Source organism: Neovison vison, chromosome 1 (assembly GCF_020171115.1).
Source record: "Neovison vison isolate M4711 chromosome 1, ASM_NN_V1, whole genome shotgun sequence".
In the NCBI taxonomy this organism is placed as follows: Eukaryota; Metazoa; Chordata; class Mammalia; order Carnivora; family Mustelidae; genus Neogale; species Neogale vison.
Window position 1 is genome coordinate 106,721,809 of NC_058091.1, and position 26,997 is coordinate 106,748,805.

The 26,997-nt window shown below is 34.7% G+C and overlaps 1 protein-coding gene across 1 annotated transcript in view; it reads right to left on the reverse strand.

Annotated features, from left to right (window-relative positions):
• The window catches only part of EYS (eyes shut homolog), a 1,652,430-nt gene that overhangs the window by 780,337 nt on the left and 845,096 nt on the right, over nucleotides 1-26,997 (reverse strand). The window contains 2 exon segments of the mRNA XM_044253753.1: nucleotides 15,106-16,845; nucleotides 20,212-20,404. Of these exon segments, the coding sequence (XP_044109688.1) occupies nucleotides 15,106-16,845; nucleotides 20,212-20,404 (1,933 nt within the window).

Below are 26,997 nucleotides of genomic sequence, written 5' to 3' on the forward strand. Positions count from 1 at the left end.
ATTTTGTGGAATCAAAACTGACATTATATATCTCTTGTGCTTTTAAAAATTAAATGAGTTTAAAATTATGGGTAATGCCTGTTGTGTTAATAAAATATTTTATTAACAGTTTATAAAAAATATATAATTTTATTTACAGGCCCTATTGCCTTTTTTTTTTTTAAGATTTTATTTATTTATTTGACAGAGAGAGAGAAAGATCACAAGTAGGCAGAGAGGCAGATGGTGGGGGCTGGGGGAGAAGGCCCCCTGCTGAGCAGAGAGCCCTTTGTAGGGCTCCATCCCAGGACCCTGAGATCATGACCTGAGCCAAAGGCCAAGGCTTAACCCACTGAGCCACCTTGGTGCCCCATCTTATTGCCTTTTTAAAAAGATGTCTTTTCAAGTATAAACCATGATAGTTATATACCTTCAGGTATAAATATTAAATGGTCTAAAAGAACAAAATTTCACTCATATTGATTTCAGCTATCAAAATGATAAAATACAACTTTATTTTACTTCCTTCTATTATAGAATGCTCACTGGATTGCTGTAGGAGTGACAGAAGCACTGGTATCAAAAGAAGAGACAAAAAACAAACAAACAAACAAAAAATTTTTAAAAAGCCCACAAAACCCCAACCGAACAAACTAGAGGAAATAAAAACATATCCAAAGTCTAAGCAAAATGGTAAGCTACTTAGACCAACTTGACTCAAAATAAAATCACAGACTGAAAATCAAATAGAAAATTATAGCACATTATAATCTTAAATCAAAAGAGTTATACTTTACCATCTGAAGTTCCCAAACTATATATAGAATCTTATCCTTTTACAAACATGGATTGAATCATATCTTGTTTCTCAGCTTTAAATTGCCCTTAGGAAGCAAAATATCATGGAGAATTCAGAGGAAAGGGAAAAGAAAGAGCAGATAGATACAATAGGGATATGAGAATTAATGTGGTTTATACACTTCAGTGAGGTTGTAATTCAAAGCTGATAGTATAGAGGTTAGACATTGTGTCAAGTTGTGAATGCAGGACAATGAGTCAGGATCTCAGGAAGGAGGAGAAATTGTCATATGAAATTTAAGGACTCCAGGGAAGCTGGTAAAGACTGTCTCAGAGCATTAGCTATTGAGTCTTCTGTAACTGATACATATAAAAAGTATACATGGGAATTAAAAAGTTCTAGGAAAGGGTTAGAAATCCCTGGCTGAACCCAAGCTCGGGATTGAGAACCAAGAGAGATCAAAGAGTGTGGCTACATTCAGAAAGCAAATGTCAGAGTAGGATAAATTTGCCAACAGTAAGTGAACAAGTCAGGGTAAAGTAGGGTATATAACAGTGAAAAGTAGGGTATATAACAATAAAATTCAGGACAAGAACCAAGTTCACATTTAACATATTCAAAGTTTAAAGACCAGACAGATATTATCTGTGTTTGGGGAAGTAGTGTAGAAACTACGGAGTGTGCGAAGTTGGATTAAGCAAACAAACAAACATTTAGGGAGAAACTAACATTTATGTGGCACTGCGACAGGAATTTATATATACTTATTTATATAACCCTCAAAAATTACTCCACAAAATTAGTACTAGTCCTATTTTACAGATACGCAACAGAGGCTAAAGCAGATAACTTCTCAAAAGCCAAAGAGCTAGTAAGTCACAGAATTGGAATTCTAGGTTTTGTGCATCTTCCATTCTTCTTCCATATTACCAGACAATGAAACTGTGTAAGTCAAGATTTGAAAGATCTGGGTAGAGTCTGGAAAATGTATAAGGACTCAAGACCAACATTTGGCTTTCGTGTGGTAGGGTGTCCTTATGGGAAAATGGCGAGACCAACAAGGGAATGCCATGTACAATAAAGGCAGAAACTGGAATGATGTAATTGCAAGGCAAGGAACACTAAGGATTGACAGCCTCTGCTAGAAGCTAGGAAGAAACTAGGAAGAATTTACCTCCGTAGGTTTCAGAGAGAGCATGACCCTGCCAACATTTTGTTTAGATTTCTAGGTTTCAGAACTGTGACAGGATACATTTCTGGTGTTTTAAGCACCCAGTTTTTGTTCCAGTGTTATTGCAGCCCTAGAAAAATAACATACTGTTCATCAAAATATATTTGTATTCCCAGAATTTGTGTCACAATTATGAAATTTCAGAGTCAATGTTATCAAATCTCATGTCTTTGGCATCTGTCTTCTTCTCCTTCATTATTTTCTAATTCTACCATTGCTCTCTCAATAATTCATATTGTATCATTAGCTCTTTCCCTTCTATACTTACTTCCTGCTATATACAAACACACAAGCATATATCCAGGTCTACACACGTACGAACACATACACAAAAATACATACATGTGTGATATCATCATGTGGTCAGGATACAGATAACTTGAATTATTAAATATTACAGTTAGTAGAGAGTTCCTTCATTCAACATGGAGTCACAAATAAATTTTCAAGAATAAGTGTAAACACAAAACACTAAACATATATTTCATGCTGAACGTAATTTGTTAGTTCATGGCAGATGCAGAAATCATATGGTCTTTCTGTGCCTCAGGGTGATAATCAGCAAAGTCATTTTAAACTTATCAGACTTTTGCATTGTAATAGAACTGCTGTTAGACACAGCTTTATAGTTGATAAAATTTCAGATAAACCTATTTGTAGCATGTCTGGAAAAATTGGTTTGCATAATTTCCCCTTATTTGTCTTCAGAGGGTGCTTAAGATACTTTTCTCTGCTTAATAAAATTGATTATAAAAATAAATAAAATTAATCCAATGTTTTAGCAAAGCCTGTTGGCCTGACCTTCAAAATATATCCAGAGTCTGAGCATTTCCAAAGCCTTCACTGCTGACACTTGGACTGAGCCGTGTTCATTTCTCACCTGGATTAGGGCATTAGCTTTCCAACTGGTCTCCCTCTCTCTGTGCCTGCTTTATCCCCACCCACTAAGCAATTCTCCACTGTGCAGCACAGCGATCACTGAGATCATGTCACTTCTCCGTGCAAACATCTGGAATAAACTTCTGTTTCATTCATAATAACAAGACAAGTCTTTAAAATGGCCCCAAATTCTTAGAACCTGATTTTGTTCTTTCTGTCCTATCCTCTATCTGGTTTCATCCTCTACAGGTTTCCCTCTTGCTTACCTGCTCCACCACACTGGCTTCCCTGATGCTCTTAGAAAACGTCAAACACACACCTACCTTAACACAGCCTTGGCCATTTACTTGTTGTGGGATATTTTTCCTCCTTTTACCTATTCAGCTTTCATCTTCTTCAAGTTGGCTTCCTCAGCAAGATCATATGGGACCATACTGTTGTCTCCCACCCACCAACTCAGAACCTGAGATTCCCTGCCCCTCAGATCTGCTCTGCTTCTCTTAAGCATATAGTCTATACACACATCCCAACATATTCTCTCTCTAGATTAGAACCATACTATGTACATTTTATTATATACAACATGTCATACAAAATACAGGTTTATTATACTGAATGTTCACTGTCTGTCATCACCAGAATTTAAGCTCTAGGAGGGCAGGAAACATTTGTTATTTTTAGTAGTGCATTATCCACGCCATAAATAGAGTCCTGGATGTGGTGCATCCTCAATAAAATGTGTTGCTCAGTGAAATATGGCTATTAAGGGAGGACATATGTTATGCTAATCACCGTTAACTTAGATAATAACACTGTCAAGGGGTTTGAATAATATCTTAATTATTGACATAAAATAGCATCTCAAAATATTGTTGATTGATGTTCATACAAGTGACAACTTGTCATACTGCACCACATGTTTCAAGTATAAATAGATTTGGGAGGCAACAGAAATATCTTTTTCTAAGTTCCCATGCATAAGTGACTGACAATAGTAAATAGAACTGAGAAAAACTATGTCTGTGGAGAGGGAAGTAATTCTCCTCCTTGGCAGAATTTGATACACTGGCCAAACCAATGGGTGAAGGACTATAGGCCACAGTTTTAAAATCTCACTTCGCTTGCTTTCCTCAGTTCTTTCCTGGCCTCCCTGGAGTAAGGGACACCATTCATCAGAAGGCTCAGCTGAGAGCTGTCTGAACATGGAACGTGGAGCCAGTGAAGACAAAAGGGCATGATGAACAAGCAGAGCCTCATTCCCTTCATTGAACAGTAAGTTGTCCTTAAAAGTCATCATATCTACATCTTGCAAACTCAAACCTCAGTCCCAACTCAAGCACTTATTAGCTGACAGATTTGAGCCAAGACAGTCTCTTCCTGGACTAGATCTTTAACCCAAGGGCATTGTTAGTTATTAAGTGGTATTGAATAAATGGCAGCTACTATTATTATAGTTATCCTTGAAACAGAGAATTTTGTCTTTGCCTTCATTTTCCTAGTATCCAGATATGCCCCCTGAATATCCGCGCTGTTTCTTGCCCAAATCATTTCCTTCCTGTGACTGTCCTCTTTAAGCCGTATTATAACACTGGCTGGATTACAGGACTGGATCATTTAGACTGACTACATCCTCTGTGGAGAGCATCAAATGCCCATCCTCACTCATCTTCTCATTGCAGAAGTGATACAATGCCTTGAATGTCAGCAGTGCCAGATTCTTCCTCAAGAACTGTGAGTGGTTCCCAAAATGAATCCTACTTCCTGGACATCTTGAATCAAGTCTACGTGGCTCACTAGCTGCCTCACCTCTCCTAGTATCAAGTCACTTGCATACACAATGTCATCCTGAACCATGATTCAATTGGTAGTTCTTGAGATTCCATGTACTGAGTGATCCAGCTTCTTCCTGAGGGGCCAGACACTTCAGCCATGTTTACTTTTTCAGTCCAAGGTATTTTCTCCCACTTTCCAGCTTCCACAAATCCACAGTTTATGCTGCTTTAGTCATAGCAGCCTTCACAGCTAAGCCTCCCCTCACTTATAAATAAACTGTTAACAATCTTTGTGACCAACTTTAAGATAGTCTTTCCTGAGATCTCTACAATTATGGCAAAAATTTGGATAAGGCATTATATCTATTAACACATGGCTCTTGCACTGAAAGAGTATAAATACACACATGACCAAAATCATGGTGACACTAAGTATAATGATATACCAGAGCAAAAATAAAGGGGAAAAATAAATTTTTAAGTGTGTTACAAAGTCTTACAATAAGAGGTAACATTTGATTTGATCCTCAGGAAAGGAATTTGACAAAGTGAGCAGTAGAGGGCATTTAGGAAGAAGGACTGTGAATGCCAAAATGCAGAGTTGGACAACTGTGTACCAGTATTGAAGAGTGTAGTTAGTTATAAAATAGGGCCAGGATAGGTGGTAGAGAATTGCTTCAGATGATACAATTGAATACTATAGTTGGAATCTTTAGGATTTTAAACCTCCTCTGTTAGGAAAGGAAGATTCATTGTAACTTTGTAAGCAGAGGAATGAAAATCACATAAGAAAAACAACTCTGAAAGTAATGTGGAAGAGGGATTCAAAAGAGATGGTAAGAGTTTAAGCTGGAGTAGTAGTAGTGAGCTAAGAGGCTCGGTGAGAGAACTTTGTAGATAAAATTCTTAGTACTTTTGATAAAATAAAGTTTATGCTGAATCTCAGAAATCTAGCTGGTTATAAATTTCATTTTTGAGAAATGATTCAATGGAGGAAAAAAAGTATGGGTAGGGAAAGACATGGAGATTGTGATATTGAAGAGATAAAAATTTTATGTTTTTGAGGGACTGAAAGGCAAAAAGTGTTAGTCTCAAAATGGAAACAAGTTTATATCTTTGCATATATTTGAAGTCATGAATGTAGGTGCTAAATCAACAACAAATTGTGGAATAAAGAAAAAAGAATAGAAAAAAAGAAGAGTAAAGAGTGTGGAAAGAGAGGAAGGGGAAGTTTAAAAACGAAACCTAAGAGATTCTAATAGTTAAGTGGACAGCATGAAGCTGTTTTTAAAATTGGCCTGGCTGAGGTGGGGAGAGAATTCCAGAACAGCAGTATCACAAAGGATGCCAGCCAGGTACATAATTTGTTGAATCCAGTGCAAAATGAAAATGTGGAGTCTTTTGTTCAAGAAAAAAGAGGTAGGAATATTTTTCATTAAAGGTCCTAAAATAAAAGCTTTTTCTTTCTTTTCTGGTCTCCTTTTCATCTCTTCATGATATATTTTACTTGCTATTTAATGTCATTCTAGATGAATCACCGAACATTATATCAAAAGCTAATGATGTACTATATGTTGGCTAATTAAATTTAAATAAAAAATTTAAAGAACAAAATTTAAGATTTTCAACTTTAGCATATACTTTACCACTCATGTTTATACTGTGCAATGCCTGTTTTAAATGGAATATAAGCGAATTTAACTCTTCAGTGGCACCATCAAAATTATATAAATCATGTTTCAGAGCCAGTACATGCATTTTGTTCTTAGCAAAAAATAACTGAACACTGATACAAACTTAATTGCTTTTATTCCACTTCTTGCTACCTGCATATTCTAACACTACCTTGGAACCAGATGACTTCCATAATACCCTTAGTTTATAATTCTTTTGAGCCTCACTAACATTCTACATACTATGGCTCTACCAAGTGGGGGTCCTTCTGAGTGTAGGGCTTTTGTGACAGTTTACACACCCTTGAAAGCAGTCCTGCACATAGATTAGAGAGCTTCACAAAGAGATTACCAGTCTGTGACTTTATCCTAGCGCTCTGTCAAAATGGTACAGGAGACAGGAATGTTGTGACTTGGGGTAACATAATTGAGTTAAGCAGGTCTGAAATATAATACAAGTCTTATATGGACTTATATGTCTTATAAATATGGACTTATGTCTTATATAAGTCTTATATGGACTTATCTGAGTCCATATAAGGCTGGTACTTACACCTTGGTCACAAAGGTAAAATATACTAATCTGAGACTTATAAACACCTTACACATATTGCTACTCTAAGAACTGGCAAACTTCTAGAAAGAAGAAGTTAGTAAGCATTCTACCTTTGTAGACCATATGGCATCCATTACAACTACTCAACTTTGCTGTCATAGTATGAAATCAGCCATAGACAATATGCAACCAATGGGTATACCTGTGTTCCAGTAAAACTCTTTACAAAAACAAGTGGTGGGTCAGATATGACCTGCAGGTAATACCTTGCCAATCTCTGGTCTATGATGTTGTTTTCCCAAGGTCAAATTCCCAAGACTCAATAATGGAGATGAAAGTGTTTTGAAACCAAAGAATTGTAACATGCATGAAAAAAAAATTGGATTCTTAACTATATTCATTTTTACTATTATTTTGCATATAGTACTATATTTTGTATACAGTGTTATCACTATTTATTGTAGCAATAAGTGAGAATAAAATGCAAATAATGAATATTCTTGAATCCTGCAAACTAGCAAAACACAAAAAGCACAGGGCATTCTTTTGTGAAAGATGCTGGGGGAGGTATAGGAAATCAAATGTCAGGATTTTACTTCAGATCTGTGTGCTAGGTTTCAGTGGATATAGTTTGCCCTGCAGAAGTAGTTGTATTTATTAGTGGTTCAGTTCTAAATGGGATTGTTTTATACACTGCAAGTAAATTAGAACAAAAGTGACTGTTGATTGTGACAGAAGCTTTTGTCTTCTATGCACATACTTCTTGACCACAAAGGACAGGGTGTGGAGCTGCCCTCTGTAGTAAAGTAACTTGGGGAACTGTAGGAGGAGGTCTCATGTTTCAGCTGAAGGGGGACGTCTCCTTTGGTGCTTGCTTACTGGTTTTCACCAAAAGGAAAACTTCCTCTACATTTGCTGGTTTGTACAATGGACATATAAGAATGAGACATTTGAAAACTTCAGAATATAAAGAATGATTCCAAATTTGTCAATAGATAGAAATGAGAAAGAGTTATGATTCTTTTAAAAAGGCTTAATTCATATCTTAGTGTATCAGATATCAGATAAGCAAATGAACAAAAAATTATAGCCATTCTGGTGCCTGTCTTAAAGTAGTTAAGTAAAAAAAAATCTGATATCTAGTAATATGATGTGATTAATTCCATCCCATTTTTAAAAATTTTACTAAAAAGTAAAGAATTCTGCAGAAATATAACTAATGATCTCAATCTCTACATAGTAACTTAATTTCAAAAAATATATATGGCAATGTTGATAAGATTTCTGTGTTATTTCAGAAAAATATTTTATATTATTTAAAATAATTTTAATTGATTTTTATTTCACTATAATAATGCTAATTAGCAATGATTTTTCTATCTTTTCTACATGAATCATTGTAGATCTCATAAAAACTTGATTTTTTTGATCTAATATAAATAAAATAATTAAATACATTTTCTGAAATGTTCTTTATTTCTCACTATATACAAATATTTATAAAAACATTTTTATTAATCATAAAATACATAATCAGTATGAAACTTTTAGAAAATAAAAATCAGTATTGAAAGCAATATTTTTTAGGAAGAATCCTTTGTATGCATATGTGTGGTGTGCATATACTCATGTATTTGCAAGTATGTTGTATATATGATTTTATAACTTCTGCTTAATAGTATTATTAACTACCAATATTTACTTTATACAACCACTATTAGGGCACATTTCTTTCTAAATATTTATTATTTTAATTATTTTTGTGTTATTTTTATTTTTTATGTTATTATTATATGTTTTAATGTTATTATTATTGTTTTATGTTATTATTATATTTATGTCATGGTACTTTGGGTATATCAAAAATAATTTCCTAAAACTCAGATTATGTTATTATTAAAACTTCTAAAATTTCTGGTGGCAAGTAATTCTCCAAAAAGATGGTGTCAACTTATTTCCTCACCAATAAAGTGGTATATCTTCACAAATTCAAGTATTACAGTTGAAAAAAAATAATAAAACACTGGCAAATGGGTAAAATTTGTCTCATTTTAAATTTGACATCTTTGGTTGCTTCTGATGATTTTTATCATTATAAAAACATATCATTATGCTTACTGACTATGTACAGCAAAGCATATTGCTATTTGAGTGGTCAGCTTTTCTTCTTTGACTTGAAAGGGTATTTACAACCATGTCTATCCTATGTGGAACACAGTTTTGTATGTATTTGTTTTAACTATGCTTATGACAATTTTTGGAATAGAAGGGTATTAATTTTAGTTATTCTATTACAAAATATACTCACTATCAACACCTATGTATAATTTTCTATTTTTTGCTTTTAGGCTTAAAAAGTTCCAGTTAAACCATCTATGAAAAACCCAGAGCAAATATCATTCTCAATGGGGAAAAACTGAGAGCTTTTCCCCTAAGATTAGGAACATGACAGGGATGTCCACTATCACCACTGCTATTCAACATAGTACTAGAAGTCCTAGCCTCAGCAATCAGACAACAAAAAGAAATAAAAGGCATCTGAATCAGCAAAGAAGTCATTTGCAGATGATATGATACTTTATGTGGAAAACCCAAAAGACTTCATTCCAAAACTGCTAGAACAGTGTCAGCATATGAAATCAATGTACAGAAACCAGTTGCATTTCTATACATCAACAGCAAGACAGAAGAAAGAAAAATTAAGGAGTCAATCCCATTTACAATTGCACCCCAAACCATAAGATACCTAGGAATAAACCTAACCAAAGAGACAAAGAACCTGTACTCAGAAAACTATAAAGTACTCATGAAAGAAATTGAGGAAGACACCAAAGAAATGGAAAAATGTTCCATGCTCATGGATTGGAAGAACAAATATTGTAAAAATGTCCATGCTACCTAAAGCAATCTACACATTTGATGCAATCCTTATCAAAATACCATTAAGTTTTTTAAAAAATGAAACAAATAATCCTAAAATTTATATGGAACCAGAAAAGACCCTGAATAGCCAGAGGAATGTTGAAAAGAAAGCCAAAGTTGGTGGCAACACAATTACAGACTTCAAACTCTATTACAAAGCTGTAATCATCAAGACAGTATGGTACTGGCACAAAAACAGACACATGGATCAGTGGAACAGAATAGAGAGCCCAGAAATGGACTCTCAAGTCTATGGTCAACTAATCTTACACAAAGCACAAAAGAATGTCCCATGGAAAAAAGACAGTCTCTTCAAGAAATGGTGTTAGGAAAATTGGACAGCCACATGCAGAAAACAAAACTGGACCATTTCCTTCCATCACACACAAAAATAGACTCAAAATGGATGAAAGACCTCAGTATGAGACAGGAATCCATCAAATTCCTTGAGGAGAACACAGGCAGCAACCTCTTCAACCTCAGCCACAACAACGTCTTCCTAGAAACATGGCAAAGACAAGGGAAGCAATAGAAAAATGAACTATTGGGACTTCTTTAAGATCAAAAGCTTTTGCACAGCAAATGAGACAGTGAGTAAAACCAAAAGACAACTGACAGAATGGGAGAAGATATTTGCAAAAAACATATCAGATAAAGGGCCAGTATCCAAAATATATAAAGAACTTACCAATCTCAACACCCAAAGAACAAATATATTATCCAATCAAGAAATGGGCAGAAGACATGAACAGACATTTATACAAAGAAGACATCCAGATGGCCAACAGACACATGAAAAAATGCTCCACATCACTCTGCATCAGGGAAATACAAATCAAGACCACAATGAGATACCACCTCAAGCCAGTCAGAATGGCTAAAATTAAGTCAGAAAATGACAGATGCTGGCAAGGATGAGGAGAAAGGGGAACCCTCCTACACTGTTGGTGGAAATGCAAACTGGTGCAGCTAATCTGGAGAACAGCATGGAGGTTCCTCAAAAAGTTGAAAATAGACCTACCTTATGACTTAGCAATCACTCTACTGGGTATTTACCCTAAAGATAAAAATGGAGTGATCTGAAGGGGTATGTGCATCTGAATGTTGATAGCAGCAATGTCAGCAACAGCCAAACTATGGAAAGAACCTAAATGTCCATCAACAGATGAATGGATAAAGAAGAAATGGTATACATATATACAGTGGAATACTATGCAGCCATCAAAATAAATGAAATATTGCCATTTGAAACAACATGGAGGGAATGTGGAGGGTATTACGCTGAGTGAAATAAGTCAATCAAAGAAAGACAATTAGCATGTTCTCTCTCTGATATGAGGAATTTGAGAGTTGGGGGTTAAGGAGGGTAGGGAAGGGATAAATGAAACAAGATGGGATCGGGAGGGAAACAAACCATAAGAGACTCCTAATCTCACAAAACAAACTGAAGGTTGTTGGGGGTTAGGGGAGTAGAGATAGGGTAGTTGGGTTATGGACATTGGGGAGTGTATGTGCTATTGGGGTGCTGTGAAATGTGTAAGCCTGATGATTCACAGACGGGGGCAAATAATACGTGATATGTTAATAAAAATAATTTTAAAAAAAGTTCCAGTTAGAGATGAAATAAATATTAACTTATATTTGATTTGGATTATCTAAGGTTTTATTTTATAATTTTGTCTAGTTAGATAAAGTTTATCACAGTATTTATTCTGGTATAAGGATATAGAGGAAGAGTTTTCAAAATAACAAAATGCATCAATCAATGCATATTTCATAAATATGAAAATATTTATCAAATAATTTTTTATGTAATTTTATGCAATCTAACATATGTGTCTGGACTTTAAATTCTATTTCCTTTTACCTGTACTCCTGTAATAATACACATATTTTATTAGAATTGAATTTAATATATTTCATAATCATGCAATGCTTAGTACCATTTCTATTAAACATTTCCCTATTCCCTTTGACTCAAAAGGACTTGATCAAGTTTCAAATATTATTCCATTTGGATTTGTTTGAAATTGCTTTATGCTTTTCAAATATAGTGTTTCTTTAGTATTAAGGGCTCACATTTGCAAGAGCTCAAATAAGAACGTCATATCTCCATTTAATTTACTTATAGTATTCTGGTTATTTCATGTATTTTCTATTTGATTTTCTAAATGGTATGTTATAAATATGTGTACATGTGTATATCAGGCATTTGACTTATGAATTTAATGGAATTATGTCTTATGTTACAATTTGAAGAATGACATTGAGTATTGTTGTACTCTAATAAATATAACTTATTATATATATTATATATAAATATAACAAAATATATGTTATGTTTGGAAATAATTATAGACGCCAAAAAGAACTGAAGATAATGTAAATGTAAATCCCTTAAGATGGAAAAAAAGAGAAAGAGAGAAAAATAAATACTCAGTAAATTATAAATTTTCAAAATCTTTTTACCTAATGATTTGGTAAATTATAATATTAAATATCTTTCTTTGACTCACCCTTTTATTTCCAGATGAAATATCCCTTTGCCATTTATTATAATGTTATGTATATTATGTTGAATATTTTTAATTTAGAATTTTGCAACTATGAATGGAATATAATATAAATATAAATATATAATTATATTTATACACATATATAATTATAAATAAATAAAAATAAATATAAATATAAAGTTTTCATTTCAGTACTATTTTTGATATCCATTGCTATTGGAAAATCTTTGGATCAGATGCTCTGGCTGTTCTCTCTCAAATCCTTTCAAACAATTGGTAGAAAAAATAGAGAATTATATTGCTAGAGGAAAATCATACCAAACTGCTAGAGACTGTATTTTTTTCTCTTTTTTTAAAAATAATTTTTTAAATTTCCTTACATAATCTCTAAGACCAATATGGGGCTTGAACTCACTGCACTCTACTGACTGAGTCAGCCAGGTGCCCCTACTTTTTATTTTCCTTTTAAACTTCACTTGATTAGTAAGCAAAACCATAAAGCCTGGTTTGATTTAGAGGATGGCCGACAAAGACAACTTCAATTCAATTTAATGATGTCATTATATTACAGAACCAGCAATCATACACTTCAAAAGTTACACAAAACTCTAAGAAGCATATTGATAGCCATGGTTCCATGACGCCTCACTTTGCTCATCACAAGAGATGACCTGGAGCATCTTTCTCTTAGCCACTCAGAAAATCCATCAGAACAAGGGAGTCCAGAATTATGAGCTTTCTACCTCCTGTGCTTTCTGAGGATGGAAGTTGCATGTTGAGAAGAAATAGTAGTACTCAATGGTTCATTTTAGAAACATACAAGCAAATTCTCACTTTATCACTTACATGCTTATTCTATGTTTTGGCACTGTCATGGAACCTAGTTAAGATTTTAGCACTGCAGGGCATTCTACGATGGCCCACCCTCCCTTTTCTTTACATGAAGATATTAGGTAGATGTGTAGATATGTTTTTAAAGATAATTTTCAGCTACGGAATGGGTTTGACCAATGGGGAGCTCCTGCAGGAGACTAGACGACAAGAGGAAATGAAGTTGGGGATATTCTCTCCTCATCTACTCCTGATCGGTTTGCTTTGGTTTGCTTGTGTTCTCTCCCTAAACTCTGCAGCATATGTAGACTGGTAGCTTTCCTCTTTATGGGTCCTGATAACTGCTCTTTCCTTTGATCCTTTCAGGACTCAAGGTAGTAATGACATTTGCTCTTACTAGTCCCTTCAGAACCATACAGTCCCTCTTTGTTTTCTCTAAATTCTACCTATATCTTTGGAAATAATTTTTCTTAAAATTAAACTCTTTCCTGGTAACCAACTGGCATGTGCTATCGATTCCCTGATTTGATCCTGGCCAACACAGTGGGTGAACATACTGCTCAGCAAGTGCCTTGTAAATTTTTGATTAGCATATCTAAAATAATTAGGGAGGCAAGAGAAACTGGAAGAATAGTAGTAGAATCAAAGTCAAAATCACCAAAGAGTGTTTGCAGTTGGAATGAGATGGGAAAAATGGAATGTGACAAGACTTTGTTCATAAAGGCAAACTTAGGATTTGATTTCCTGGAAATGGAGTATTTGTGTCCTGATTATTTCCAAGGGATGGATGTTAGACTGACTGTATGAGAGGATATGTAACTCTGCTGCATTTATATGTGAGAAGTGATGTATATGTATTATTAATAGTCTTAACTGTTATACAAAAAGCTTATAAAAGCTTGTAAAAGCACAAGGAAAATATTACATTTAAATTTGAAATTAAAATTTATCTTATTTTTAGAAACTTTGTAAAGATAATCATATCACATGACATACCAAAGGTAAGATTTGGTTTTTGTATTACTGAGTTGCCAGCCACAGATTATGCACCTAAACAAACACACAAACTATAAATATGCTATGTAATACACAAAACCTATACACTTCTCATTGAAGGAATATTAACTTCACTCCCACAATTAGAGTTGGAATTCCACAACATAGAACTTCTTTACATAACAAAAAAATACCCTCTCCTTTTGCTAAATACAATTTTTGAGCTTTTTGTTTTGCATGTTTCCCAATTTGACAGTTATTACAAGGGTAGAGGAGACTAATAATTTATAATACACTTTAAAGGAAGAATAGTTATCTAGGAAATGTGGCTTTTCACTAATTATTTCAAGAATAGAATTCAAACTTACACATGGGATGCCATTTTGTTTCAATTTTTATATATTTTTTGTCAAACAAAGGTCACTAATTTAATTTATGTTCTGAGTTATATATAATGAAAGAGTCACAGCTTTGCATTGAGCAATGATAAGCCATGCTGTGTAGGATGGCACTACTAAATAAATTTCCTTTGATTTCTTCATCTTCCCATAAAAAAAAATACTACACTGAAAAAAAAATGTTAGAAAGTGTACATTATTTTGTGTTCTACCAGACAAAGAATCTATTTCAAGAAATGAGAATAATAAAAGTTATTCCTAAACTTTGAAAGATCTACTGTAATGAATTGAACTAGTTCAGTTTCTGATTGCTTGCCAGCAGTGTAACTCTCTCCAGCATACTCCTGTATTGATCTGGTAGCCTTTGTGGCCCTGCATAAAGAATAACCATCTGTGTCAGGTGCAACAGCAGGTGCCATCCCCACTGAACTGTCTGCTACTCTGATTACAAAGAGGCTGGTTAGAGCACCTGGTGACCACGACAGGCTCTTTCTCCTTCACAGAAAAGAAACTCATTTCTAAAAGTTTACTGAACTGAAACTGAGAAACTCACCAGAAATCATCAGTTGAAGAGGAATGAACTCCGGGGAAGACAAAGTAAGAGATCTAGTGACAGGAAGCCTCTGGCTTGCATCAAGAGGTTCCCAGCCATGTACACTAGGCTGAAGTTCCCATTTGGGCCACTCTGAAGAGGTTCTGAGCCCTTCTTTTAAATCAGATGTGAAGGTCAGATAATCTGTATAATATGCCCAGTCTGGTGTAAGTACAGACATAGGGAAAGAGGTCTGTATCGGAAGTGACTGACTTGCTGAAACTGTATAAAATTGAACATTAGAAGTTACTTCTGAAAAATCATTCACTGAGTTCATGTAAGGAAGCAGGTTGTTTTTGAGGTCACTTGAATGTACAGTTTCTGGATGATTTTCTAAATTTAATTCAAAATCTAGAGAGTTATCATGTGTGAGAAGTTTGGACTGTTGAGATCCTTTAATCTCTTGAACATTCAATAAATTATCTTGACTCAGTGTCTCAGTGGGGCCCACGGTTACACCATAGTGTCCTATTGTCAATAGTTTTAAAACATTTTCTGACAGAGAAGGATCATCAGTAGCCAGTTTTGAAGTCAAATCAGTATTCATCAGGTATGAAGAGGCAGTTTGTGATGGGACAATGGATAAATAAGTCTTATCCAAACATAAATTAACATCCAAATTACTTTATAGGGTAATACATTCTTCCAAGGATGAGGATAAAATCCTTTTTTCTGTACTCTTTTTAGAAGGGAATAAAGATGACAGCTCTGTGAACACTGCTGATGGCGTTATTTCAGTAGCAGAGGAAAATGAATGCCCAGAAGTGATAGTTTGAATTCCCATTAGTGCAAACCAGCTGGCTAATATCACTGAGTTCATCCAGAATGTCTCATAAAAGTGGGACTGTTTGCTATGCAAAACTCGATCTGAGAATTCATGAGAGGATTTTATTTCAGTCATAGAACATGTTGCACATGTTTGGCTTAATTCACTTAAAGAATCAGCAGCCTGTGATTTGATGTTTGTGAGTCTCTGGTTGCTAGATGCTTCCGTAATAACCTGGTATTCACTGGGAAAGGAAGCTTGTGTAGTGAATTGGTGCAGAGTTGATGAGTTTAAGATGGCTACCTGTTTAGATATAATTATCTTAGCAGGAGAAATGGGAGACATTGAGGAACTTAGCAATCTCCAGTACTCTCTTCTTGAAATTAAGGAAACAACTGACTATCCTTCAATATCCTCTTGAGCCCCCCTAGAGACAATTGGAGGTGCACTTGTAGAAGCAGTTGTGAGCAGGAATCCATGGGAGAGTAATGAGTGCCTGTTTAACTTAATATCAGCCCCTGGAATGCCAGTAATTACTGAACTCATTGGGGTAGTAGATAAGGAAATAGTCTTATTGTTCTCAAATAAAGATTCTGTAGGAAAAATAGAATCTGTCATGAAAGAAGAGATGATAAATGAGGTCCTCTCTGCCCTACTGGGGAAAAGGAATCCTGGTATGGCTACTGGAGTTTGGATAGGCATATATGATATGGATGTTTTGCCCCAGACAATTTGTGCTGGGTCATGAACACCAAAATTCAGAAACTGAGAAGAGGAAACATCTGTGGAAGAAAGAAGACTGTATTTGGCTGAGAGCTCTCTAGTGGAAATCAGTTCTTTGAGTATATAGCTTTCAAAAGATATGCCAGTACTTAATGCTGCCAAACCAGTGGTTGGGAGAACACCATCCTTGATAATATCTGTCTGTTTGGGACCTTCAGAGAGGAAAAAGGAAAAAAAATCAGAAAAGAGAATTAAAAATGAACAACTTTGGCTGTGGGCTGAATCTTCTGCAAATTGCTCTGCCACCTCATACCCAGTACATGCAAACAAATGGTGCTGTAAATCATATTTATAATATGAATTTCTAATCATATTAGAAATCACATTTCTAATATGAAAGTATATGAATAAGTTTGGTGACTTCACAAATTGTATAAATGCAAAGACTCCCATTATTCATACTCCATGGAGGGCTAAAGTCAAACAAATTTTGTTATATAATCTTAAGAGAGAACAAAACTGGAGGTATCTTGTGCCCTAATATCAAACTATACTACAGAGCTGTTAGTAATCAAAATAGCATGGCACTAGAATGAAAACAGGCACATAGATCAATGGAATACAGTAAGGAGCCCAGAAATAAGCCCTCTTCTATATAGTCAACTAATTTATGACAAAGAAAGCAAGAATATACAAATGGGAAAAGATGATCTCTTCAAAAAGTGGTGCTGGGAAAAGTGGACAGCTACATGCGAAAAATGAAACCAGACTACTACCTTACACCATGTAATACATTCAAATGGACTAAAGATTTAAATGTAAGACCCAAAACTGTTAAACTAGAGGAAAACAGGCAGGGAACTGTTTGACATCAGTTTTAACAATATTTTTTGGGGGCCCAGACTCCTTAGGCAAGGGCAGTGAAAACTAAAACAAATCGTTCTGCATCACACTATAAATTTGGGTAAATTGGAAGGGGAGGTGAACCATGAGAGACTATGGACTCTGAAAAACAGTCTGAGGGGTTTGAAGTGGCGGGGGGGTGGGAGGTTGGGGTACCAGGTGGTGGGTATTATAGAGGGCACAGCCTGCATGGAGCACTGGGTGTGGTGAAAAAATAATGAATAATGTTTTTCTGAAAATAAATAAATAAATAAAGTAAAAAAAAAAAAAAAAAAAAAAAAAGAACATGAAAAAACTACCCACAGAATGGAAAAGAATACTTGTAAATCATGTGTCTGATAAGAGACTTGTATTCATATGAGACTTGTATTCACACATTTAATTTAATAACTCAATAATAAAAAAATAAATAACCCAATTTTAAAAAGGGGAAAAAAAAAAAAGCTTTTGCACAATGAAGGAAACCATCAGCAAAACAAAAAGGCAACCTACTGAATGGGAGAATATATTTGCAAATCACACATGTGATACAGGGTTCATATCCAAAATCCATGCAGATTTTCCAGAACTTAATATCAATAGAGCAAACTGATTAAAGATAGGCATAGGGTAGTGTGCCTGGGTGGCTCAGTTGGTTAAGCATCTGACTCTTGATCCCAGCTCAGATCTTAATCTCAGGGTTGTGAGCTCAAGTCCTGATCTGGCTTACTTTAAAAAAAAAAAAAAAAAATGGACAGAGGACTTGAACTGACATTTTTCCAAAGAAGACATACAGATGGCCAAAAGGTACATGAAAAAATACTTAATATCACTAATCACCACAGAAATGCAAATCAAAACTATAATGAGATATCACCTTACATCTGTCAGATTGTTATCAAAAAGGCAACAAATAACAAGTGTCAGTGAAGGTGTGTAGAAAAAGGAAATTTTGTACACTGTTGGTAAGAATGTAAATTGGTACAGACACTATGGAAAACAATATAGAATTTTTTAAAAAATTAAAAATAAAATATCATACAGTCCAGCAATTCCACTTCCAGATATTTATCTGGAAAAAGTGAAAATACCAGTTCAAAGAGATATATACACTTCTATTACACTGAAGCATCATATGCAATAGCCAAATTATGGATGCAATCTAAATGTCCATTGATGGATGAATGGATAAAGAAGATGTGATATAATATACAAAGGTATATTACTCAGCCATAAAAAGAATGAAATCTTGCAATTTGTGAAAACATAAATGAACCTAGAGGGTATTATATTCAGTGAAATAAGTCAGACAAAGACAAATGTATGATTTTATTTACATCATAAAAATGTATGATGTACAAATCATACAAATGTATGATTTTATTTACATGTGGAATCCAAAAACAAATGAACATACAAAACAGAAACATACTCATAGATACAGGGAATAAACTTGGTTACCAGAGGAAGAAGGGCTGAGTGCAGAGGGCAAAATTGATAAAGGGGATTAAGAAGTACAAACTTCCAGTTATAAAATAAAGGAGTCATGGGGATATAATATATAATATAGGCAATGTAGTCAATAATATCATAGCAACTTTGTATGAGGACAGATGATAACTGGATTTGTCATGGGATTGCTTCATAATGTATAAAAATATCTCATCACAATGATATGCACCTGAAAATAATATAATTTGTATATCAACTATACTCCAGTTATAAAGAAAAGCAATATATATATATACTCTTTATTTTATATTTATATATTTATATTTTACACTTACACATACAAGGAGTGAACATTCACAGGGAGATAAAAAGAACTAATGTATTCCAAACCAAATGACTCCTTTGAATAATAAAGCACGAAAAATTGTAATTCTGCCATTGATAGAATCAACATATTGGTTTAGAAATATTAGAAGTATCATTCTACTTTCTAAATAGTGACAATATTTTTTATATTTGATAATAGTATATGTAAACTTAAGTCTTTAAAAGAACAGAAAGTATGAAGACAAAGAGTAGGGCAGACTACCTTTCTGCTTATGATATCCAATGGCCCTCACAAATATTTTTAACAAGAATACTTTGTTAATGGCTGTAATTCTCATTCTTATTTTCCTTAGTGACACGGACTATATAAAGAGTAAACTAGGAATTTAGCATGCAGTGTACTATTTGCAATATGTCATCATTTGATTTAGTAAATTAAATAAGACATATTGAAACATATTCAACATGTCAAAATACTTCAAAATAGGAAAGAAACCTAGATTAAAAAATTTTTTCCAATAAATTGACAGGGATATGAATTTACATATAATAATTCACACAATGTTAAATAGATACAATAAAGTAAGTAGTCAAAGTCTTTAAAAATAAATTTTACTGATAGTTAAAATAAGCTAGGACTAAGGGTCAGTTATCTACCAAGATTCACATATCATAATAAAGATATTAATGAACACTTGCACTGTTTCAGGGAGAGCATTTATTAGTAAAGAACATCAATATTATTAAACCAAAACTGAAAACATGAAACATAACCAACAAGAATCCTAAAACAATTTTATACCCCTGAAAAGTCATGTATCACAGAAAAAGAATGATTTGAAAGAGTCAGAAAATACGTTTCTATACACAACTATATCAAATTCAAACTTCTCCATATTTTACTTTCATCTACTTACCTGGGTCAACTGGGTAAGTAGCCATTATGGTCCATAGTCCCGTAGCCCTTGCTGATGGAAAGCCACTGGCTGAAGTGTCAGAAGCAGGTACTGTATATGTTTGTGTAGAAATGACATCGGTTCTTTGAGAGATGGGAGGTAAACAGGTAATGCTCTCTATTCCATCACCACTAAAGAGCCCAGTAGAGCAGGTCTGCAAATGATAATTACCAAAATTAAACTCACAGTTTTTTGGTCCCTGAGAGAGAACTTTTTAAGATAGTTTTGAGGTATTTCTTTTTTAAAGATTTTATTTATTTGACAGAAAGAGAGAGAGATTGACAGAGAGCACAAGTGGGGGAGTGGCAGAGGGAGAAGGAGAAGCGGGATCCTTGCTGAGCAGAGAGACAGATCTGGGGCTCAATCTGGGGCTTGATGTGTGGCTTGATCCCAGGACCCTGGGATCATTACCTGTGCCAAATGTAGATGCTTAACTGACTGAACTACCCCAGTTTTAAAGTATTTTCATAGTTATATTAGATAGCTCATATCATTTTGCTTTAAAATAAAATCTCTACAGTAAATTTTATCTGTACTTAAAAATTAATTTAATCATTCAAATCAGATATGCTCAATGGAATGTGTAAATTTATTCTTAATTCTTTAAATTTTAAGCCAATAATCTACTTCAGATTTCCTTCTAGGATTTTTTTTCCAATGAAAAATTTGTATGTACGGTAGTCAATATGGATCTAAAAGCTTCATTACAAATCATAAACTTTTCTGCTGTAATTGTCATATTTAGTTGGAAGCTAATATAAGATGCAGTGTATGCAACATATAATTTGAAAACATTTTCTTGTGATGTTTGAATCATTTTAATTTGTATTGGCTTACAGAGCAATGATCCTTGTATGATTTGTTTTATGTGGATAGCCTATTTCTGCCCTATACTTATAAGATAATGTCTACATGAAGAAATTGTTTTTAACTCCTAGGGAATTCTGATACATACATAAGTAAGTGCAAATGTATCGGGGAGTCTCCTTTAAATGTAGAATTAAAACTTAGTTATACTATTTGTAGATTTTGAACTTAAAGAAAATACAATTCAGGTATTATTTAAAAATGATCATGCATGTCTGTTTCCTAACACTAAGGACATAGCATCTTACTTCATTGTGTTAGTATTTGTCCAAGATTGTATCTAATTTGCACAAAATGTAAATTTTGCTTTGGATATTTAGTTATAAATTATATATTCACTTTTAACTCACACCTGAAATTATTTGTAAGGTCAGAGGATTCTTGATATTATATAACCACTTTAAAAACCTAACATATAGAAATGAGTAAAAAGTAAAGCAAATGCAATAAAAGAAACAGCAAGAAAAGATATATTTTATTATGTCACATATTAAGGACAAAGAGATTTGTCCTTTTCTCCATCTTGCATCTTACAAGGGTAAGCAGCAAGCCTTGGAAAGAATTCACAGATTGGTGAAAATGCACACAAAACTAGAATAGATATCAGAACACCAATGTAGAGTTTATGGTGAAAACACAGCTGTTATACATCTCACAAATATTTGCATGGTCAACATTTTCCTACTAGAAGACATTATTAACTACTTTGAGAAATCACCACCACAGGGTTAAGGATCCTCAAATGCCCCACGATCAGCAAGTTTTTTTCTTGTCAGCAGAGCTACACAAGAATCACAGATTTCCTTAATGTGCGGTAGATCAGGACATGTAAAATAGTGATTTAAATGCTTAATGATATGAAGCGAAGAAACTCCATAAGAATGATCTGGAATACTTGATATGCATTGACTAAACTATTTTTCGACAACTTTACATTGGCACTGCTAACATTTGTCTCTATGATTCTGATACGTTCTCTAATATTGTCAATTTATCCTAGAGAAACTTCCACATTTTCCTTAGTTAAATCCCAAACTGCATGGTAAAGCTTATCACATGTTCACTAAACCTATTTCTTCTTCCTCTTCCTCTTCTTCCTCTTGGACTACATGCCTTAGCCACTCTATGTGTGACTTTGTGATTTACTTCTAACCAATGAGATGAGAATGGTCACAAAGTGTGCCACTTTCAGATTAATCCACAGGAGTCGAGGGGAGGAGCAAGATGGCAGAGAAGGAGGAGACCTAAATATCATCGGGTCTTGGGAGTTCAGCTAGATATCAAACCATTCTGAACAACTACAAACTTAACAGGAGATCAAAGAGAAGAAGAGCAGCAATTCTAGGAACAGAAAAGAGATCATTTTCTGGAAGGTAGGACCTGCAAAGAAGTGAATCCAAGGTGATATATGGGAAGAGAGACTGTGGGGGGCAGTGGGGGGGTATGGCCAGCTCCCAGCAAGCTCGATGGAATGGTATGGAATGAAATGGAATGGTAGAGCAGTGGAGCACAAAACTGGAACTTTTAGAAGTCTGCTCCACTGAGGGATGTTGCTCCAAAGGCTAAGCAGGGTGTGGATCCCTTGCTGAGACAGTGTGGTCTCAGGAGTCATGGGCTTACAAAAAGACCAGGGGTGTCTGAGTGTGGCAGAGCTCCCAAGTATAGGAGGCAGGAAGACGGCTGCAGAGGTGGAGCTGAGGAGTGGGCTTTCAGCTCAGGTTACCTTAAACTATGATGCAAAGCACAGTTGGGAGACTCCTCTTTGATCAGGGACCCCAAAAGTGGCAGATCAGGAGACCCCCTCCTTCCTCCTCTGGGAGGAGTGGCATGGGAGTGCACTGCAGGAATCTGCTGGGTTTGGAAACCAAACGGGGCTGTGTACCAGAGACAGAAATGCTCAATCACAGGCCAGGTGAGCACGGAGTTCAGCCAGAGACCAGATAGATGGGAGGGATTGATTGCTTTTCTCTGAGGGCACATTGAGGAGTGGGGCCCTGAGCTCTCTGCTCCTCTGGGGCAGGAGATTGGGAGGCCACCATATTCATTCTCCTCTTCCAAAGCTGTACAGAAAGTGTTCAGGGAACAAAAGCTACTGAGAGCAAAACCAAGCAGACTACTAAATCTGGCCCCTGGCAAGGGCAGTGCAATTCTGGCACAGGAAAAAACACTTGAAAATCATGAAACAGGCCCTACTGAAGAAGATCAACAAGAGCATCCAGCCAAGACCAAGTTTGCCAATTAATGAAAACTGCAAAACTTTAGAGCTACAGGAATACAGCACATAGAATTTATGGCTCCCCACACCCTAATTCTTTAGTTTTTCAAAGCTAAATTTTTTAAATTTTATTTTTTTCTTATTCTATTTTTAAAAATTTTCCTCTTTCTTATTCTAATGATTTTAAACTATTTTATCTTATCAGTACCTTTAAAAAAATCTTTTTCATTGTTATAGTTATATTCTATCCCTTCATTGTATTTAACCTTATATTTTATGTACATATAGGTTTTTCTTTCTTTAAAATTTTGGGCTACAGTTACTTCAAATAGATCAAAATATACCCTAAATCTAGCACATGGCTTTGTTCTAGTCTTCAGCATGATCACATCCTTTCCCCTTTTTATTTTCCAAACAACCTCTTATCAGTTCCTTTTTAAGAATCTTTATAAATTTTCATCTTTACAGTCATATTCCATCCCTTCATAATGCTTATCCATATATATACATATGTATATATATGGATACACGGATAAGAAAAACTTTATATATATAAAGTTTTTCTTTCTTTAAAATTTTGGGAGGCAGTTTCTTCTAATAAACTAAATCAAGTGTGTCATTCTGTTCTATTCACCTGTGTGTGTGTGTGTGTGTGTGTGTGTGCTTGTATGTATATGAATATATGCATATATATATATTTTTTTCTTTTTTTTCCTTTTCTTCTCCCCCCCAAAATCTCTTTTGATTTGGTTAGTGTATATTTTCCTGGGCTCATTGCTACTCTTTTAGTACTTTTTTCATCTATTTTTATCTGGATAAAGTGATGAGGTGGAAAAACTAAACTCAAAATATAAAGAACAAGAGACAGTACTGATGGCTAGGGATCTAATCAATACGGGCATTAGTAAGATGTCAGAACTAGAGTTCAGAATGACAATTATCAAGGTGCTCAGTTAGCATGAAGAAAGCATGGAAGACACTGGAGAATCCTTTTCTGGACAAATAAAAGAACTAGAATCTAACCTAGTTGAAATACAAAAAAGTTGCTAATGAGGTACAATAAAAAATGGAGGCTCTTACTGCTAGGATAAATGAGGCAAAAGAGAGAATTAGCAATACAGAAGACCAAATGATGGACAATAAAGACGTTAAGAAAAAGAGAGATATATAACTACTGAATCATGAAGGGTGAATTCGAGAGATAAGTGACACCATAAGACAAAACAATATTAGAATAATTGGTATTCCAGAAGAAGAAGAAGAAAGAGAGAGGGGGCAAAGGTATATTGCAGCAAATTATAGCAGAGAATTTCCCTAATTTGATGAAGGGAAAAAGCATCAAAATCCAGGAGGCACAGAGAACCTCCCTCAAAACCAATAAAAATAGGTACATCTAATAGTAAAACTTAGAAGTCTTACTGACAAAGAGAAAATCCTTAAAGCAGCTCAGGACAAGAGGTCTGTAACATACAATAGTAGAATAACCCCACACCAGTCAGAATGGCTAAAATTAACCAGTCAGCAAACAACAGGTGTTGGTGAGGATGCAGAGAAAGGGGAACACTCCTACATTGTTGTGGGAATGCAAGCTGGTGCAGCCACTCTGGAAAACAGCATGGAGGTTGCTCAAAAAGTCGAAAATAGAGCTACCCTATGACCTCGAGCCTTATATATAGGCTCTCCTATATAGGCTATCCATGAGCCTACACACACACACACACACACACACACACACAGTGGAATACTCTGCAACCATCAAAAAAGAAAATCTTGCCTTTTGCAAAGATATGTATGGAACTAGAGGGTGTTATGCTGAGTGAAGCAAGTCAATCAGAGAAAGAAATTATAGTATGATCTCTCTGATATGAGGTATTTGAGAGACAGGGTGCGTGTTGTGGGGGCTTAGGAGAGAAAATAATGAAATAAGATGGGACTGGGGCTGGAGACAAACCATAAGAGACTCTCAGGAAAGAAACTGAGGGTTGCTGGGGCATGGGGGTTAGTAATAAGGTGGCTGGGTTATGGACATCGGTGAGGGTATGTGCTATGGTGAGTGCTGTAAATTATGTAAGACTGATGATTCATAGATCTGTACCCCTGAAGCAAATAATACATTATACATTATATGTTTTAAAAAAATCCACACATGTCTGTTATGTATGAACCTCCAGCTTCTTCTATGTGGTGACTTCTGAAAACACATGATAATGATAGAGGAATCACAAACGGGAAATAGCCCAGATCCAGAGATCTCGCTCAAGGAAATATCTGAAATCAGAAACATTCACTTGGACTTCATATGAATGGAAAAGAAATTTTATCTAGAATAATGTTAGAGGTTATTGTTTACCAACCAGCATTTCCCCAAGTATATCAATTTTTCCTTCAGATGGTAATTCTGAAAATATTTTTTGTTTGTTATAAGAAAATTAAACCAAGCAAAATACCTCATAAATAGTTAAATATTTCTTTTCTTTTTCCAATACTACTTGATAACAGTGAAGGATATACACATTCCAAATATTTAGTTTTATTTCAATAAACCTGAATTTTGTATATCCCTTTCCTAACTTCACAGTTACCCTAATTGACTTATTTCACCAATACATCTCTCATTCACTCACCATTCCTCTGTCAATATGTATTGAATACCTACTATGATAGCATAATGACTTGCCCACTGATGTTTATTGAAATGTAATATGTGCTAAGATGAAGATAGTCACTTTTACAAAACTTCATGACTTTAAAGACATATTTTTTTCTGAATCTATATTTGAGGAAAAAATGCAAATAAGATCTTTTGAATCAGATCTTTATGAGAATAGGCCATCCATTTTCCATGGACACTGTGTAGGCTCCCATGTCTTTACTTGAAAAATATTTATTGATCAGTTACTAGGTGTCTGTGATGCAATTGCTGGGAACAAAATAATCAACAAAATAAGCAAAGTTTCTCCTATTATACAGCTTGTATTTTAAGTAAAAGAATCAGTATTAATTAATTAATACCAATTAGTAATAAGTGGCTTACAGACAAAATTTTGTGAGATAAATAATAAGGTAAAATAGAGGAGACTCTTTTAGAGGGTGCGGCCAGGGAAGTCTTCTCTGATTAGGGGTGTGAATTAATGTGAATATCTGAGGAAAGAGCATGCAATGCACAAAGAACAGTGGTACAAGGCACTGAGACAAGAACATGCCTCATATGTTTGAAAAACAGCAAGGTGGGCAGTGTGAATAAAGATATTGATAGAAGGCCATCAGTGAAGAGAAGTGAGGTCACAGGCATAGGCAGGAATGAGATCATGTAAGTTAATTTGTTTGTTGTTGGATTTGGAATTAATTCTTTGAGTGATGGGAATCCATTGAATATTTGATATTTAGAGTAAAAAATGATATGGTTTGACTTATATTATGAAAGGATTAAGTTAATGTTATATAAATAGTAGACTCTTAAGGGAGTTTGGAGAAGAGGGAAGAATGGAAGCTGCAGTATCAGTTGGAAAACAGCAGCAGTCTAGGCAAGAAATAATATATATTGGCCTAGAGTACAAAAGGCAGATATTGTAACTACAGGTTATTTTCAGTATATGTTTGGAAAGCAGAGCCTATGATATATGCTGATAGACTAAATATTTGGAGTGGGGAAAAATGTAATCAAT